This window comes from Populus alba, chromosome 6 (genome assembly GCF_005239225.2).
Source record: "Populus alba chromosome 6, ASM523922v2, whole genome shotgun sequence".
In the NCBI taxonomy this organism is placed as follows: Eukaryota; Viridiplantae; Streptophyta; class Magnoliopsida; order Malpighiales; family Salicaceae; genus Populus; species Populus alba.
This window is the reverse complement of record NC_133289.1, coordinates 6,405,556-6,423,040: the sequence shown is the minus strand read 5'-3', so window position 1 is coordinate 6,423,040 and position 17,485 is coordinate 6,405,556. Positions and strand designations below refer to the sequence as shown.

General features: G+C 32.4%; 2 protein-coding genes across 4 annotated transcripts; both read left to right on the top strand.

Annotated features, from left to right (window-relative positions):
* The first annotated feature begins 1,483 nt into the window (after positions 1–1,483).
* LOC118033617 (uncharacterized) lies at positions 1,484–4,761 on the top strand. 3 transcript variants are annotated; one of them, XM_035038661.2, is made up of 9 exons: positions 1,484–1,750; positions 2,425–2,552; positions 2,663–2,734; positions 2,808–2,921; positions 3,263–3,322; positions 3,414–3,476; positions 3,643–3,705; positions 4,013–4,153; positions 4,241–4,752. In XM_035038661.2, the coding sequence occupies exons 1-9, from the start codon at positions 1,603–1,605 to the stop codon at positions 4,358–4,360; spliced, it is 909 nt and encodes a 302-aa protein (XP_034894552.1). In that variant the 5' UTR covers positions 1,484–1,602; the 3' UTR covers positions 4,361–4,752. The 3 variants fall into 3 exon arrangements, with proteins under 3 accessions (XP_034894552.1, XP_034894553.1, XP_034894554.1); XM_035038663.2 differs by lacking the exon at positions 1,484–1,750 and adding an exon at positions 1,758–2,299 and having other exon boundaries at positions 4,241–4,761; XM_035038662.2 differs by lacking the exon at positions 2,808–2,921 and having other exon boundaries at positions 1,485–1,750.
* Positions 4,762–9,195: 4,434 nt separating this feature from the next.
* LOC118033616 (glycosyltransferase BC10) lies at positions 9,196–16,853 on the top strand. Its single transcript, XM_035038660.2, has 11 exons — positions 9,196–9,556; positions 10,697–11,212; positions 12,349–12,447; positions 13,511–13,611; positions 13,700–13,771; positions 13,967–14,057; positions 14,416–14,496; positions 15,385–15,444; positions 15,531–15,653; positions 16,163–16,201; positions 16,310–16,853. The coding sequence occupies exons 2-11, from the start codon at positions 10,829–10,831 to the stop codon at positions 16,436–16,438; spliced, it is 1,179 nt and encodes a 392-aa protein (XP_034894551.1). The 5' UTR covers positions 9,196–9,556; positions 10,697–10,828; the 3' UTR covers positions 16,439–16,853.
* The last annotated feature ends 632 nt before the right edge of the window (positions 16,854–17,485 follow it).

Here is a 17,485-nt window from a genome sequence, read left to right as displayed (position 1 = left end):
TCAATTTAGTCTCAACTTGTATTTTTAAAATTAAATGATCAAGATTTTCTTGCTGAAATCTTAACCCTACGTCATTTAAATAAAAATAAAATTGAAGATGGATGCTTCTGTAAGTCAGGAAACAAGAATACTTAATTGCTTTGAATATATAAAACAAACCTGTAAGTTTTTTACAAGAGATTGTGACCAATTCTAACGCAAGAAACTTAATTTGGAGTAAAATAGAGTATGCTCGTAAGGTATTTGTTTTATTACCTGGGAGAGGAAAAACCAGTCCACGGATGTTTATGCATAGAAGAAGAAAAGCTTTATGCTTCGGATCATGTTCAGTTCGTCCTTTTCTCTTGTTTTAGCGCTCGAATTCTCGTAACACTAAGGAATCCTCAACTGAATAAATAAAAACACTTCTCCGCTAATGCAATTGGTCAAACCCGACACAGGACAAATAATCAACTAGACCAAACCATGACAGATTACTGCAGAGCAGGCTTTTGTTTCTTACGAAGGATAAAGTCGAAAACACATTAGGCTCTCAAAAGGGAATAGCAAAAGGCAGTATATTAATTTCTAAAATGTATACCAGCAGAAATTGCAGGATGAGGAAAAATGAATATTGTTAGGAAGTCAAATTGTCAGCACCCCATGATCATCTGAATAAGATAGCTTGAATCGACTAGATTTCTTGACAAGGATTGAAAATGCTTTCTCGAGATGCACAAAAGCAGCAGTCTAGAGTGGATCATGAAAATTAGAACATCAAGTGAGTCATCTGAAGCTCGATCGAGACAAGATGAATATAAGAACTGAACACGCCAGGGGCTATAACAAATAGAATACAAAACTCTATTAAGTTTTTGGCAATAAACAAATTCCTGCATTCAAAAAGCTTGGTAATGCATGAAGAAAACCTGTTATTAGGGTTTAACAAGAATAATTGATCAGACTTTTAGGAACATTTAGTCCGATTGACAAAGAGTTTCTTTTTAATATTTAAAAAACTAACACATACTAAACACACAGCAAATATTCAAAGTTTGCTTTTGAATGCTTACTTCTGCCATTAGAAAATAATGACTGCCATCACAAGGCTTGACAGCTGTGTGCCAACAGCATCACCTTGAGCAGAACAGAAGAAAAGAAAAACACTAAACGGTAAACACGAAAAGGAAAGGAAAGAAAAGAGAGAAATGGAAATTAATATAAAAAAGAAGAAGAAAGTTTATATAAACACCAATACTAATATGAAAAGAAAAGAAACATCGATCACAGGGTGCGGCTGTCTGTCATTGGCCTTTTGTATTTCATAGCCGGGCCCCGCTTTCCCGATTAAACTTCACTCTGATTTTTTTTATAAAGTCGACGGCCCTTAGGAGTTGTTTGGGATCGTAATCCATGAATACCTGGACTGTTTCATATCCGAGTATACTAATAGAATTTTTATGGAACTATAAGGGTAACAATGATAAGTCTTAAACTATGGAGGACGAAGTGGAACATGGATCAATCTAGTGTAAAAAGAGAAGCCTAGAAAGTAGAAATATTTGGGAAGTCAAAAGCTTTCTGTATTTCCCTCCTGTTTGTGTTTGTTGGGAACCTTCTTCCATGGCAGCCTCCATAAAATTGCTCTTCTTGTTATTGATATCACTTTCTTTCACCTATATTACATCAGAGCCAGAGCCAGAGCCAGAGCTTCAACGTTTTTCTTTGGAAAATATACTTGACCAACTCAAGACCCATATCTCTGTCTTAGGTTTTCTCTCTTGCTCTATTTATGTGTGTGTGTGTGTGTGTGTGATATTATTAGTGCAAAATGGGCTCTGATGTGCAGTGGTATTTCGATAGATTGGCCTGTTTGGTTGCCGACAAAGTGTGTGGGTTTGTGGTCATTGAGGATGTGTTGCTTCATAATTTGTAGATACTCTCCACCGTGTGAACTTGTGTATATGCTTCATAATCTTAGGTGTAGCTGAACTTTTCTATTGGAAATGAATAGAAGAAGAAAACCTTGCCATGTGAGCAGACCATGCCCAGTCAAGCTTTTCTTACTGTACAGATCAATATACAGTTTATTAACCTCCCAAATGAGAATGGATGGAATAGTTATAGTTTAAAAATGAGAGGAAGTTTTCATGAGTTCTTGACAAATTAAAAGAGATTTCGGCAAAACACCCTTGGCTCAAGCAAGCGGTGGAGTATATATGATGTTGAGAACGCAAATTTTATGGCTTTTTACTTGGCAGATTCTTTGCTCTTAGATTTCGTCTGTTCCTCTTTATCTTTCATTTCTGAACTTAACCAGGTGGATCTTCACATCTTTCTGTGCATTTCCAGTTAATTAAATCCTGGTCATTGAGATACATGTTTTGGCGTTGAGTTTGACTACCTCATTGACCATGCTCTTTCTTCTTCTTCATGTTGATAAAGAGTCAAGGATTGATGACAGAACCCGCGAAATACGAAGCAAGGATGAGAAAATTAGACAGATGGAGATGATCATTCATGAGAAATCCAAAAGCATTGATTCATTAATGAGTGAGATAGAATCACTCCAGGTATGGTTCAAGTTTCACTGAACAGTTGATTCTTCAAGACATGAAGTAACTGTTCATCCAGAATAAATATTTCCCTATTATTGATTTTTTTTTCTTTTCTTTTTCATTAGCCAAAAGGAGTCATAGATGTCAAAGAACAGTCAAGTAAATCATATGCTCGGATCGGTGAACTTGAGAAGCAGGTTAGTTGTTCGTGCACTACCTATCTAGCAACTAATTTCGAACAGATCTTTAAGAGTTAACTATTCGTGACAGGTTGACAAACTTAGAAAGGAATTAGAATCACAAAGTCAGGAAAAAGATGATGTTGAAATCCGAGCATATGTAGCTGAGAAAAAAAACAAAGAGCTTAGTTTGAAATTAGAAACTGTAAGTAATGTTTTTGCTGAGATCGTTGCTGTTTCTTTTTCAATTTTGTTTTCATTTCACGAGTCTCACAAGCATTCGGCTAGTTACACCTTCGCTGATTTGTCTCCTCTCACTGATATCAGGTAGGAATTTTAGATTTCTCTAGTTACATAATTGCCTGAATGCAGAGCTTATTGCTATAAGCTATACAAAAACCAGTATCCATATGCTACATGTTCTGAATTTCTGTCGTGTGAAAGATTGGCAACCTTGGTTTGAATGAGAGTCAGGATTTCTTAAATGACCCATAGTTTATCGTTTGAGTCAGAAAAAATTAATGATCTTTGCTCTTAATTAACCAGGTTCAGGTTCATGGAGAATGGTTTCCACATTGGCTTACAGTTTATTTTTCTAATTTTCAGGTAAATAATGTTGTTTTCAGGCATATTTGATGGGTGTGTGTTTCTACAAAATATTTTCCTTTTCTCATTCTCTTGTTTTTTCCATAAGCAGCACCATGTGGTGACTCACTGGGATGAACACGGGAGACAAGCCTTGGACATGACAGTCCAGAAGGTTTGATCTTTTAGATTGTTTGTCTTACAATTCAATAAACTCAACTCTGAACATTCTGTGAACAAACATCTTGAGAGATTTCCAGAGAAATCTTGTATTGAAGAATCCTACTTATTGTACATAATTCCAGTTGATTGATTTCACGATTCTTTTATTTGATCACCAGGTGCTGGAAAAGAAATCTCAATTTGACAAGTGGGCCGAGCACCACACTGAAACAATTTATAATGTGAGTTGTCCGAACACCTTCTCGTCATTTTCCTAGTGCTTCTTGCTAAGAAGTCAAAACAGAGTACAGCTTTCTGGATAAATTTCTTGAAAGCAAACTCAATCTGTAGAATTTCCTTTGTTCTAGTTCCTTTTATGTCAATGTATCTGACTCCTACACAAGAAAACATAGCAACAAAGAATCAAGAAAGATGAAGATTTTGGTTAATTTACATGTTTTACTTCCAATTTATATTGAAGTGTTAAAATTATGGGGAAATCAAGTGGATCGTTTAGTCTGATTCTTCTGTCCATCCTCCATTGTCAAGAAATGGATGCCCATGTTCAAGGACTGGTTGTTGAATTGTATAAGCTATCTCTGGGAATGCATTCCACCACAAACTACCAAGTCTGATGAGCTCTTCCATGCATGGAAGAAGACTGCATTACACCATGCTATCAACTTGAAAGTAAGACAAAAGAAGCTGAAACCTTTTTCTCCTAAATTATTGTTATCTGCTAGACTTTTCTTCCAGTGACAAGGGCATTTCTTACAGGAAGCAAGGAAGTTTACTCAGCCATACATCAACCAGGCTGCAAAAATGACAAGATCCTTAGTTAAAAGGGTGGTGGCAGCAATAAGGACGATGATAGGGTTGATGGTGAAGTGGTGGTAGGACAGGAGTAGAGCAATGTTATTATAAATAATTGAATGATATTGTTTATTAATTTTTGTAAAATATTTTATGGTTTTATGCATTTAAAAATATTTTTTAATAAATTAATTAAGTTTACAGTTTTACTGTAATTAATATTTTACACAACACAAACCCTTAGTTTTTATAGCATTTGAAAAATCTGGTCATTGATTTTATTATTGCAGTGAAATTTGAACCATTTCTGCTGAAGATAACTGAATTTTATCAGCTCATCTCCTTCTGAATATTCTCTGCAGATAGTGTTGTTGAGTTCTTTGTTTTGGGCCGTCAGCCTTATTTCATAAAGTACTGTTAATTTTCATGATTATATATTGTCGGTTAGACTTTAATTTTGGACCTTTGGCCCTGTTCTTTAGCTAAAAAAATAAGAAAAAAAAAATACTTCCTCCCTCCTCTTTCAAAAAACTAAAATTAACAGCTTGTGTTTTTTAACCAAACAACGCATTTATAAAAGATTGGATATGATCTGATATATATCACGAGTCACCTTCATAGAATATAATTAATATGCTTACGAGCAAATATAAAATCCATGAAAAGGTCTTCTCTTTTGTCCTGGCTTTTGTCTCCCGTTTACCGTTCACCTTTCAATGGTCAAGATTCAAGTCTTAGACTCCAAAATTGATCTTAGACGTCAACACTAATACAATTCAACCCAAATAAAATAAAATAAAATAAAAAGGAGAAGCAGAGGCAGTGCATGGAGACCATTCTACTTCTAGAAATTAACAATACCTTATTTTAACTTGAGTTTCTGAATATTCCCTAATAATTGCATGATAAAATGACAATTCCACAAGTTATACGTAGAAAAAGAAAGGAGTAACGAAGCTATTCCAGAGTGGGAATTCGTAACAAAAGTCTACTTATATTGCGTTCTAGAATAAAATTTAAAACAGAAAGAAGGAATTTTAAATAAATGATCATTTTTTAATTAAAACAATAGAAAGAATGAGAACATTTCTTTATTTTTTTATGAGGAGATCAATTGAATAATGAACCAGAGCTAAAAATATTTATGAGCCTAAAACTTCTCCTGTGAAAATGTGTCCATCTTATAAGATAACAAATATATTTTCTAAAAAAAATAGAGTAATTAATCATAAAAATGATTAATAATTAATTTGTCTCTTAGGGTGACCACAAATTTTTTTTTTTAAAAGGAGATATAGACATTAAAATTTTAACAAGTCTTGTCCATGATCCAAAAATTATTGTGACCAAACTGATTATATTTATTGGGTTCAGACTCAAAATAAATTAAAATTAAAATCCAAATATATTTTATAGTTTTTATTTAATATCCTTCTAAATAAGAGTATTTTAAATAATCTTCATATTTTTTTTTAAATATTTTCTAGATAAAGCACATTTGAGGTAAATTGCAAACCAATCTATAAATAAATAACTAAGCTATAAAATAAAAAACAAGGACAACACGAAGAAACTAAATACCAAGCATAAATACTTCGAAATTCTCAAAAAGAAATTCAAATCTATCAACAGAGCAAATAACCTAAATTTTTATATTCATCAAATCAAACCAAGTAAACAATAGATCAAAATCCTTTCATTCCTAAAATTAAATTAGGTTAAAATCTCATATGATTGAAGTTTTCAGGCTTATGTAAATACTTTTCATTTTTATCAAATCAAAGTGAACTAAGATGTCACAAGATTAAAACTTTCAAGCTCATGTGAATATTCTTAATCTTCATCGAATCAAATCAAGTTAAAATCTCATACATATATGAATATTTTTTAATTTAAAAAAAGATCTAGATCTAACTGTTAATTAAAGAATTCATGCACATAATGAGAGAGTTTTTAAATTAAATTTATTATTGTAATCTTAATATTTTCACTACATAAAATTTTATGTGTACAATGAAATCTTATTTTATATTAGCATATGAGTGTTGGACCCATGATAGGAGGAGTACATGGATATTTGATAAGATGAACAGCTAACAGCTGACCCTATCCATGTGAAGTATTGTGTCAATATAAATGTGGACCTCACCAATATTAATTATAAAAAGGATTATGTATATTAGCATGAGTGATTATTTTTTGTTCTGTTTAGATTTATTAAAAAAAATAATCAAATCAATTTTTTTAAAAATTCAAAAGCAATTCAAACTGACCGGTTTTGATTCGGTTTTTTATGAAAAAAAACCGGTTCAAACCAGTTTAGCTCGGTTTTTTCCAGTTTAGCTTGGATTCTTTTCAGTGTGTTTTGTATGTTTTTTTTTTTTTTTTTTTTCAGATTTATAAAACCGAAACCGAACTAGTCGGTTTTTTAAAATTTTGAATCAATTTTTTTCATGGTTTAATTTTTTTGGTTATTTTTTTTATTTTCTCAATTTAATTAATTTTTTAATTTTTTTACTCACCTCCTATTTATTAATAATTAGTAAACATGTAGGTACCAGTTTATACTTATCATTGTTCGAGGTTTGAATTTTATAAGAAATAAAATAATTTTATATAAATATATCGGTTTGACGTATAGAAGATCTGTTTAAAAACGGATCTAAGAAGAATTTGATAACTTTATAAATTATTTTTAATGACAATATGCGAGAGAATTATTGTAATTTAATAACTTTATAAATTTTTTTTTCAATAAATAAAAAAGGATAAAGAGAAAAAGAATGCAAGTAGTGTGTGTTACTAGGAACGTTCAATGCTTATCGCTGGGAACATTCAGATCGATCAAATCGACGGAGACCTTTCCTTATGCTTTCCCATAATTTTGAAAACTAAATTAATTTGTTTTAAAAAAAAAAAACTATGCACATGTCTCAACTGGCAATTAAAATAAGCTAGCCTTGAACCGTTTGGCTGATGCAACCTAGCCTGCAAAAACAAGAAGTGAGATTAGAAATTAAATTATCACTCTTTTTTTTTTTTATAATTTTTTTGTTGGATTATGCAGATTTTAATTAATTTTACGAGTTTTAAAGTTAATAACCATATAAATTTTTCATTAATCTAAAATATATTAAACTCAAACTGATCATTTCTAGAAAATAAACTTAGTATCCAATTAATTGAGTTAGACCCCTCAAGATTATTATTATTTTTAGTTTTTTATTCATGGTCTAGAAATAGAAGTAATATTTTTTTTGTTTTTAATGTATTTTGATTACAGAAAATATTTTTGAACAGGATACTACTATATAGGGGGAGTTGTTTGATGCAATGATAAAAATGTTTGAAACAATTAGTACAAGAAATTGAGTCTTGAAAACAAGTTTCTTTTTATGTAAAAGTGAATATCTTCAGACTACATCTAAAAAAAAAAAAAAAGGGAACAATTTCCTAAGGGTGGCAACCACCAGTCATAAGGCTCATAAAATCCCTAAAATGAGAGAGATATTATTATATTTTATTGTGGTCTAGCTCTGGTAGAAAATTTGGGTTTTGTTTTTTTTGGTTGGAAAATATTTTTATAAAAAAAATTAGTAACTTTTTATTTGAGATTAGTTTTTTTTTAATGTGTTTAGGTTAAAAATAAATTTTAAAAAATAAAATAAAAAATATTATTTGAATATATTTTTAAATGAATAATATTTTAAAAAACAACTCTTATCACAATATCAAATATATCATGGTATAATAAAAAAGTGAAATTCCCACTAATAAATTATATTATATTTTTTTTATTATTGTATTAATATTCGTTTGAATTGTTCCACCATGCTTCCTTGTACCTAATATTTATGGAAATTTGAACAAATATATATATATATATATATAAAAGAAAGTTTTTAGCAAAATAATACATTGTTCTATTTTATGATTGACGGTATCTTAAATTAATTTTAATCTATCAAAATTAAATTTACCTCTTACAAAAAAGAAAACATAAAGTCTTAACCATTAAATTGATAATATATATTTTCAGATTCATAAAATAGATTATATATAAACTAACTATACATTGATAGAAATTTCTTGAGATTTCATGTAAAAGACAAAGTTTACGGTACATATTTTCTTGAATTAGATTAATAAAATAGATACTCAATTTTCTTAAAAATCAATGATAAAACTTCAATATAAATCTTCAGGCTAAATGAATTTTTAAAGGCATTGCACAATAATATGAATATATAATTATTGACAACAAGAAATTCCAAAGAGGGATGGTTAAGTCATTTCACCTCTTTAATTTTGCCACTCATTTGAAATCACAAGTATACTTTTGTCACTTACTAGCTTGTAACAAAACATTTTGATTAAAAAAAAAAAATTTAAGAAATGGGTGTTCATTATTTTTTAAAATGTATTTTATTTAATAATATATTAAAATAATATTTTTTTTTATTTTAAAAAATTATTTTTAATATATGTTTATTAAAATAATATAAAAATATTAAATAAATTAATTTTAAATTTATTAAAAACTGTGATTAAAACACAATCCCAAACTCGAAACCATATTTTTCTATTTGTTTTTGTATTTTAAAAGTATTTTTAAAATAATTGATTTCTTTTAATTTTTTTTAAATTAATATTTTTAAATATTTTTTTATTTAATATTTTTAGGTCATTTTAATACGTTGATTTTAAAAATAATTTTTTAAAAATAAATTATTATTATTTTAATATATTTTCAAATAAAAATCATAACTAATAATTTTATATTTTTCTAATTTGTCCCATTAGCAAAGTAAATAGTCCACTAAAAAAAAACCTTAATTATTGTGAAATAAATAAATTTAATTAAAAAATATTCGCCGGCTTTAATTTGTTTCCTGTTTCCATGATTGGAGCCCTAAACAACGACTGGTACAACATAAGACTTTCTCATTTCATTACATAGAGAGAGAAAGAGAGGAAAAAGAAGAAGACGAAATATACAGAAAGAAAGAAGGAAAGAAAAGGCACTAAACAACATATAGAAGAAACCTACAACAAAACACAACACATAAACGAATACAAACTCAGCACTCTCTTACTTCTTTCTATATATAAATATAGTCTTTCCCTTCCTGGGTCTTTGTGTTTTTTATTTCTTCTTTTGTGTGGCCCCAGATCTTGATTAGCCAATAAGGAGGTGAAAGATTTGATCTTTTTGAATCCAGTTTTTGAATAGATTGACATGATTTGAGATCTGGGTTCTTCTCTGTTCAGCTTTATCAGGTATGGTTATCGTTGGTTTCTAGTCTCATTCATTGTGGATGTTTTGTTGACGCGGAGAGATTTTGATTCTTGCTTTTTGATTGTTTTTTGAGAAAAAAGAGAGTGGAAGGAGAGGAAACAAGGAATCTTTTGGACGTGGTTGTATTGTTATTAGGACTTTGTATAGTTGCATGGATCAAAGTGAGTGTTTTATCCAGGTTGAGTGAATGGCTGATCGACTATGCAAGAGAAAATTGGCTCTTTTCTTTCTTGTGTTTTATTTGGCTGTGTTATCTCGGGAACCAAACAGGGGTGTGAGTGAAAGTGTGGAAATCTTGAATTTTAGAAAGGGAAGGGGTTGGCTAAAGTGCAATTGATGGTGCATTTTGGTTTTGTTTTTGGATTTGGATTTTGAATGAGTAATTGGTTCTGGGTAAGCCTTGGAACTGTAGGAGGGTGTGTTGGATTGGTTTGACTTTTTTAAGGGAATGGTTTTTTTATATGTATTTATTGGTGAAGTTGGGAATATGGGGTTTGGTTTTAGTAGTTGGGCAAATTGAGGACTTTGAATTGTTAGTATCCAGCTTGGTTTATTTCTTTAAGTTTCTTGATCATGTTTTTTTATATATGATCCGTTGTTATTGTTTGGTTTTTATCTTTAATTGTTCAAAGAGCATGCACCTTTTGTTTGTTTGTTTGTTTACAAAAGATAGGAAGAAGAGGGAATGAAAGTAAATATTTTAGAATTTAGATTCTGGGGTATTAGCAAAGTAAATTTCAAGTGCTATCTTGGTTTGACTGTGAAGGTGCTTTTGACTTTACACACTTCCTACATTATCTCTTATGCTCTGGAGTTTGCTGCATGCTTGTTTCGGTTAATGGTTTTGTTATAATTTCTCTGTTGATTAGTTTGGGTTAATGTTGTCATGATGTTGCTGTTTTTTCTCATTTTGTTTGCGAAAGGTGTATCTGCTTATAAATGGTTTCCTATTGGATATTGCAAAGCATTGAAAAATCTCTGTCCCACTTTTTGAAAAGAAAACTTCTCTTTTTTTACTCGTTCCTGGGTTTACACCTGATTATCAATTATGAAATTCAAATATGGTGTAATAATTGATGGTTTATGTTACACCAATTAATTATTTGTACCCTTGACTTCAGATTTTTCTCACTCTGTTGGGGAATCCCTGCTTGCTTTGAAGTCCTAATTCCGTGTTTGAGAGAGTGGTGAAATGTGGCTGTGAGGAAAGGGATGCATCATTAGGAGTTTCTTTTCAGATGTGCTTGTAGTAGATGAAGACACCTCAATTGTGGCGTCTAGGCATGGGTGATGTGCAGATCTTGCATGGAGCTCGCCACCGCCCTCCTTTGAAGAGGCCAATGTGGATTATAATTTTGGTTTCAATGGTCAGCCTGTTTCTAGTCTGTGCTTATATCTATCCACCACAAAGCAGTAGCGCTTGTTATGTATTTTCTTCGAGAGGCTGCAAGGTTCTAACAGACTGGCTTCCACCTGCTCCTACAAGGGAATTTACGGATGAAGAAATTGCTTCTCGTATTGTGGTTAGGGAAATTTTGAATACACCTTCTATTCCTACAAAAAAAGCTAAAATTGCTTTTATGTTTTTGACTACCAGTTTGTTACCTTTCGAGAAACTCTGGGACAAATTTTTCTCTGTAAGCTTTCTATCACACTTTTATGTTAAATATGCATTGCTTTTCTAGACATTCTCTTCATGTTCATTTCCTTTTGGAATTTTTGTCAACTATTGACTTTAAAGCTATTGGATCAAAGAAATGGTTTTTAAGTTTTGGTTTATAAATTTCACAAGCATAGTTGGAGCTTTTGTTTGTTCATATTTCTGACCAGCTTCCATAGTATATATGTAAGCATATTTGAACTATTCACCAATCTTGAGTTTATAGATAAGGTTTTGCTCTATATCAATTGAGGACTGTTAGTTCCCATCTATGAATTTTTCATTTTTTAACTTGGCCATATATGCATTTAAAGTTTTTCTTCTTGTGGATCAGATGGGCTAGAAAATTGGTACATTCCATTAACTAGTGGAGAAGTCTTGCTATTCTAAATTTTTAATATAGATAAGATGGTTTTGATGAATGCTCAAATGATTTGGATGAAATCAAGTTTATTTAAGGAAGTTTCTGGGAAAGGTTTTTCATGCATATAATAGGAAAAAAAATGTTAAAGAACTCTAGAAGGAAAAAAAGAAGTATACTGATAGACATCATTTTGTTTGTTTTAGATCCATTAATATGTTTGAAGACATGATGCAAGGACTCCAAAATGTAGTTGTACAAATAATCTTGCTTGGAAGCTTATTTAACAAAGATTCATTTCCAGCAGTTATCGTTGGAGATTTGATTCTTGTCCCAAAAGAAATTGAAATATCTCAAGAGTCAAGACATTATTGACTGGTATAACATGTTCCAGTGAAGTTTCAATTGAAAAACATTGTCAATATTGTTAAGGTGCAAGCTGTTCTGAACTGTAACTGCTGATGCTCCTGAACATGGTGAAACTGTTTTAATGATTTAGATTGTTATATATACATATATACAGTGTATAGATATTAGGTGGTTTGCAGTTTGCACAAATGATTTAGCTAACTCAGATTTCTGTGTGGATGTGCATGATGTCGACTGTGTAGTTTAGGTGTTGAGGTGATGGAATGTTAATAAGTTGTAATAAATGTCAAAACTGTTAGTGTTTGTGGTGGACTTTCCTTCTTGTTGTATGTTCTGTTCCACTACTTGTATCTGTTGCTGAAGCTAATTTATCTTTCTGGCAGGGCCATGAGGACAGATTCTCTGTTTATGTGCATGCATCCAAGGAAAAACCAGTTCATGTGAGCCGTTACTTTGTTGATCGAGATGTACGCAGTGACCAGGTCTGTAAATTTAATGCCAATATGCTATGTCTGCCTTCATGTATTTAATATATTCATGTCTTACTTTAATTTTCCACACTTTTGGATGTATGTTTAAAAGCATATCTTTTTGCTTTTCTACTTTTCCTATTTGTTACATTTGTTTAAGGGCTTTGCAGTCTTTTAGTTTCTCCATTAGTTTTCAGTTATATATAGTATCTTGCCTTCTGATACCTGGTCTGCTTTCTACATAACAAATTGATTAGATATTTCTAGGTTCATGTTCTGTATTATCAAGGGTAGATAGTTGGCCAATGATTTCTCAAACATGCTTGCACCATAGATCTCGTATTTTGTATCAGGAGCTCTTAAGAAAAGAAAGACATGTTAGATGAGTTTATAGGATTTGGCTTGTTTTAATCCACCCATATAAGATGCTTTTTTAGGATAACACCATGGTGCGAGTCCTGTTCCTTATATAAGGTGTCAACTTTCCTTTCCCTGATTGATCATTTTCCCCTGCTTTGTTAATAATGTCAAGTGTCAGCCTTTGAAAGATGAATCAGTGGTGGCCTGTTGCCTTCTTCAGTTGTCCATCTGTTCTGTGGTCAGCCCTCTTTAATGATGATGAACCAAAACATCATCATTAATCTTGTAAAAACTATCCTGTTTGTGATAGATGAAGCTTTAAAACAAATGTTGACAGATTAATAGTTACTCTGAGAGTGGGATAATCTAAACATGCTGGCAGACTATTGGTAAAGGACTGCTATTTGTTTCAACATCATTATTGTACTGCCGGATATTGATGTACTAAATCTTTGCTTAAGCCCCAAGCAGTTGGTAAAACTAGTTAATTTATCCATATTATGGTGTAATGATAACACTAACATTGCCATTGTGACTATCAGTGATGGGACTGCCTATAAAATATATGTGATGAATGGTTGAGCTATCCCATCAAAATAGACATAATGAAAACCATATTTTGTAGTTTTAAGTTTGTTAGACTGAAAAATAGATTCCATATCTCTCAAATCACTAATGAAAACTAATCAATTCTGGCATGGGCAATTTTTTGCAGGTGATATGGGGACAAATTTCAATGATTGATGCAGAGAGACGCCTATTGGCAAATGCTCTTGGAGATCCTGATAACCAACACTTTGTGTTACTTTCTGATAGGTAGAACATTATATCTTTTGTAGCTTTTATCTTTTCAATCTATAAAATAATCTGAATTTGATATAATTTTGACCACCTGACCTTGCAGCTGTGTGCCATTGTACAAGTTTGACCACATCTACAACTATCTGATGTACTCGAACATGAGCTATCTTGATTGGTAAGCCCTGTTCTATTACATGGTAGTTACCCTGTGTTCTTCTGTTGTGTTAGGCTCTCTTGTTGGTTATTACTTCTATAAAAATGTTATCGTTTGGACTGCAAGAGGTCAATCGCAACTAATAGAGTAAAATTGAAGATCTTTATTTTCTAAATTGGTTTTCCCTTCCTGATGGACATGTCCTTTTGTTTTCAGCTTTTATGATCCTGGTCCACATGGGAATGGTAGGTATTCAGAGCACATGTTACCTGAAATTGAGTTGAAAGACTTTAGAAAGGGTGCACAGGTATACTTTCTCCAAACCACTATGACCATATGGCTCTATTTTTCATGCGGCCTTTATTATTCTACCAGATCAAACTAAGGAAAATAATGCTGTATGTTGATTTCATATTTTCCATCATTGGCTTTTGTAATTCTTACTAGTCGTGATCATCCCCTAGCATTTGTCTATTTAACCTTAAATGTGGGTTCTTGATTTAATACGTGTATAATGTTCAACATTGAAGAAACATGTGTGTGTGAGTTCTGGACGCGGTGTCATGTCGGCAATTGAGCTTTTTGTTTAGATTCTTCAGCATAGATCACATTGGTTTAGATTCTTAGTTTATTTGCGCAGTTCTAATGAATGAACTTTTATGCAGTGGTTCTCAATGAAGCGACAACATGCTGTGATAGTTATGGCTGACAGCCTTTACTACACCAAATTCCGCGATTACTGCAAGGCAGGTTTTCCTTTATTCTGAATTAAGCTATGCTTTTGTTATAGGCGTATGGTCTGTTCTACATGGCTTGCATTCTATTCAAACAGCTACAGATTTACATGTGTATGATTGTTATATATTTATCATGTTACTTGTGTTTTGTGAGTGTACCAAGATTTTTGGTTTGCTGGATGCACCCTTTGTTCTTGATTCTCAGAGTTGAATATTCAAGAAAGGTTGAGATATCAGGGAATTGTTTTCAATAAAGAAAAGATTCAAGAGATCTTCCTAAATTTTTTTTGATCCATGTGCCCTCCATACAGTGAACATTTTTTAATGTTATTTTCATTGCCTTGGTAATGGAACTCCGATGTTAGGAGTCATAAATCAGAATATGGAATTCTTTATTTGCTCATGATTGATGAGTGCTTTAATTTTTTTGGTTATTCATTTGTTCTTTAATAATTTCTTAATTATTTGCCCATTTTCTTTGTACTTTGATTGGAATATGAAACCTAGTAAGTGCAATTTTTCTGCCAACAAAATATTTTGTAAGCTTGCATCTAACTATTGCTCTCTACCTGGATCCGCATCACGTTCTCATAACTTGGGTGGGCAACATCCTATAATAATATTATATGATGTCATCACTGAACAGCGGGATTATCAAAATCAAAATTGCATAATGTTTCAGATGGTGTGTCACATTGAGCTTTACATTGGGACCCTTCTTCCATGTTTTAAGCTCAAGCACTATCTGTTATTTTGCATTTGTTCACTGTGCAACTGTGCTCAAATTTTTGTGACTATGCTTGCTTTTGGGATTTTTTAAATTAGACTTTCTAAATTTTGTGTATATTATGATATTGACATGTTTTCTTTCTCTCTTGCTTTTTTACATAATTTCAGCCTGGTTTGGAAGGGAAAAATTGCATTGCCGATGAACATTATTTGCCAACATTTTTCCATGTGAGAATCTTCCTCATATTCCTTCAACTTTACCTTCCTTATCTTGGTTTCTCTTTATGACTTTCATTTTTTTTATGTGAATTCAGATAGTTGATCCTGGTGGAATAGCAAACTGGTCTGTAACACATGTTGACTGGTCCGAGAGAAAGTGGCATCCAAAATTGTATAGGACTCAGGATATTACTTCTGAACTTCTGAAGAATATTACGGTATGGTCTTGCCTCATATTTAAATGTGTGTTGTTGAAAGGGTACTGCCATTGGCACTTTTAGTGAGAGTTCGGTTTATCTCAGACTCAGTAGTCTTTGTTCTTTCCAGACACTGCTGAATATGAGTGATTGGAGTTCACTAACATCCATCAAATACCTACTCTTTTCCTTCCAAAAAGCCCATCATATCATGTTACATAGTCAATACAACAGGGATCTTATAAATGTAAATATAAGATTGTGTAAAAATTTTATATTTACATGTGTAAGTGGATCTTATATTCCTTGTTATTATTGTGTCTACAAAGGTGGAAATGGGGATGGGGTTGTCTCCTCTAGGGACAAACCGCGACCAGCTCGCACAATGCAGCGGGTCATTATCAATCGGTCTAAAGGCTGATTGATATTTCTTGTTACGTTTCTAGTTATTATTCTCATGGACTTTCGTTTGAACTGTGTTACTCTTATGGTTTTGACTGTAACACTTTGAGTGTTTAATCTTTCTGCAGTCAATCGATTTGAGTATTCATGTGACAAGTGATGAAAAGGTACAGTTTCTTAAAGGTGTTTTGGGTACTGTATTCTTTTATAAGCTGTTGGCTGACATTGAGGTGTTCTTTTTTTTTTTTTCTCCTCCTCCCCTTGGGCTTTTATAGAGGGATGTGCAGGTGCAACCTTGCCTATGGAATGGTACCACACGGCCGTGTTACTTGTTTGCGAGGAAATTCCACCCCGAAACTACCGATAATTTGTTGAAGCTTTTCTCCAATTACACATCACTTTGAGTGAGATAGTTTTGACACAAATTCTTTGATCGAATCCACAGTTGCTCTCGACCACCCACTCCCATCTTGGCTTCTCATTAAATCTTACAAGTTGCAAATTTGTAAATGCTGTGACATTGAGGTGTGAATCCTCCGTTCCCCAAGCACAATTCTTGTGTGCAAGGGCAACTTTGAGAGCAGTTAGGGATGGCTTAGATGGGTTGGAGGCTAACAGAGTTAGTTAGTGTTGCTTCCACAGGAGTGGGTGATTTATTATCCATTTTTTCCCTTCATTTTGGGCCATTAGTGTTCTCCTTTGGTATAGTGAATTTTGGGGAATTTATTCTAGTTCGTTCGATGGTTGGATATTTTGTAAAAACTGACTGAAAAATATGAAGTTGCAATTAAAAAACCTGGTACAACTCTTTTGAAAATCTATCAGATGCTTTGAGTCAAAATTGTGTAAATCTTTGAAAAATGTACAAGAAATTGTATGTCAGCTTAAAATCAATCACCCTTTTCCTACTTTCCTTCTGAATTGTAGGGGGGTCTAATTTAATTTGTTTCTCTTGATTAATATGGGAGTTGAAGTTTGCTAATATGTGTGTACCAATGAGGTGTTGATAGAGGAGAAGAAGAGGCTCTGAATGTGTCTGTCTGGCTCACCATGATAGGGTCGATTTGATCAAGAGGGAGAAGGCTGCTGGATCAGGTTTGTCTGCTTGGGTCTGTTATTGTGCAGTAGACTTAATGGCCATGGAAGTTTCGGTGGTGAAAGCCTTGGTAGTTGGTGTTGCCAGTGATGGTGTTTCCGCCATGAGAGATCGGTGGTATTGTTAAGATCTCCCTTAACAAAAAAAAAAAAGAAACTGGAGAGATATGAGAGGAGGAGGTAGCAAAGAATTAAAGAGAACAGAGAGAACATGCAGTAACTATAAATCTGAACTTATTGCCTCAAGGGTTTCTTAAGAGCACCATAATCTGTAGTTGATCAGCCCATGTACAGCACAGCACAAATCTTTTATGCCAATTTCACCTACACTGTTAAAACCTTCATAGACTATATTA

Coding starts and splice junctions, on each gene's coding strand:
- LOC118033617 (XM_035038661.2), top strand. CDS start 1,603: ATGGCAGCCTCCATAAAATTGCTCTTCTTGTTATTGATATCACTTTCT. Junction 3,706..4,012: donor ACACTGAAACAATTTATAAT/GTGAGTTGTCCG, acceptor TCCATTGTCAAG/AAATGGATGCCCATGTTCAA. Junction 4,154..4,240: donor ACCATGCTATCAACTTGAAA/GTAAGACAAAAG, acceptor CATTTCTTACAG/GAAGCAAGGAAGTTTACTCA.
- LOC118033616 (XM_035038660.2), top strand. CDS start 10,829: ATGAAGACACCTCAATTGTGGCGTCTAGGCATGGGTGATGTGCAGATC. Junction 14,497..15,384: donor AATTCCGCGATTACTGCAAG/GCAGGTTTTCCT, acceptor ACATAATTTCAG/CCTGGTTTGGAAGGGAAAAA. Junction 15,445..15,530: donor ATTTGCCAACATTTTTCCAT/GTGAGAATCTTC, acceptor ATGTGAATTCAG/ATAGTTGATCCTGGTGGAAT.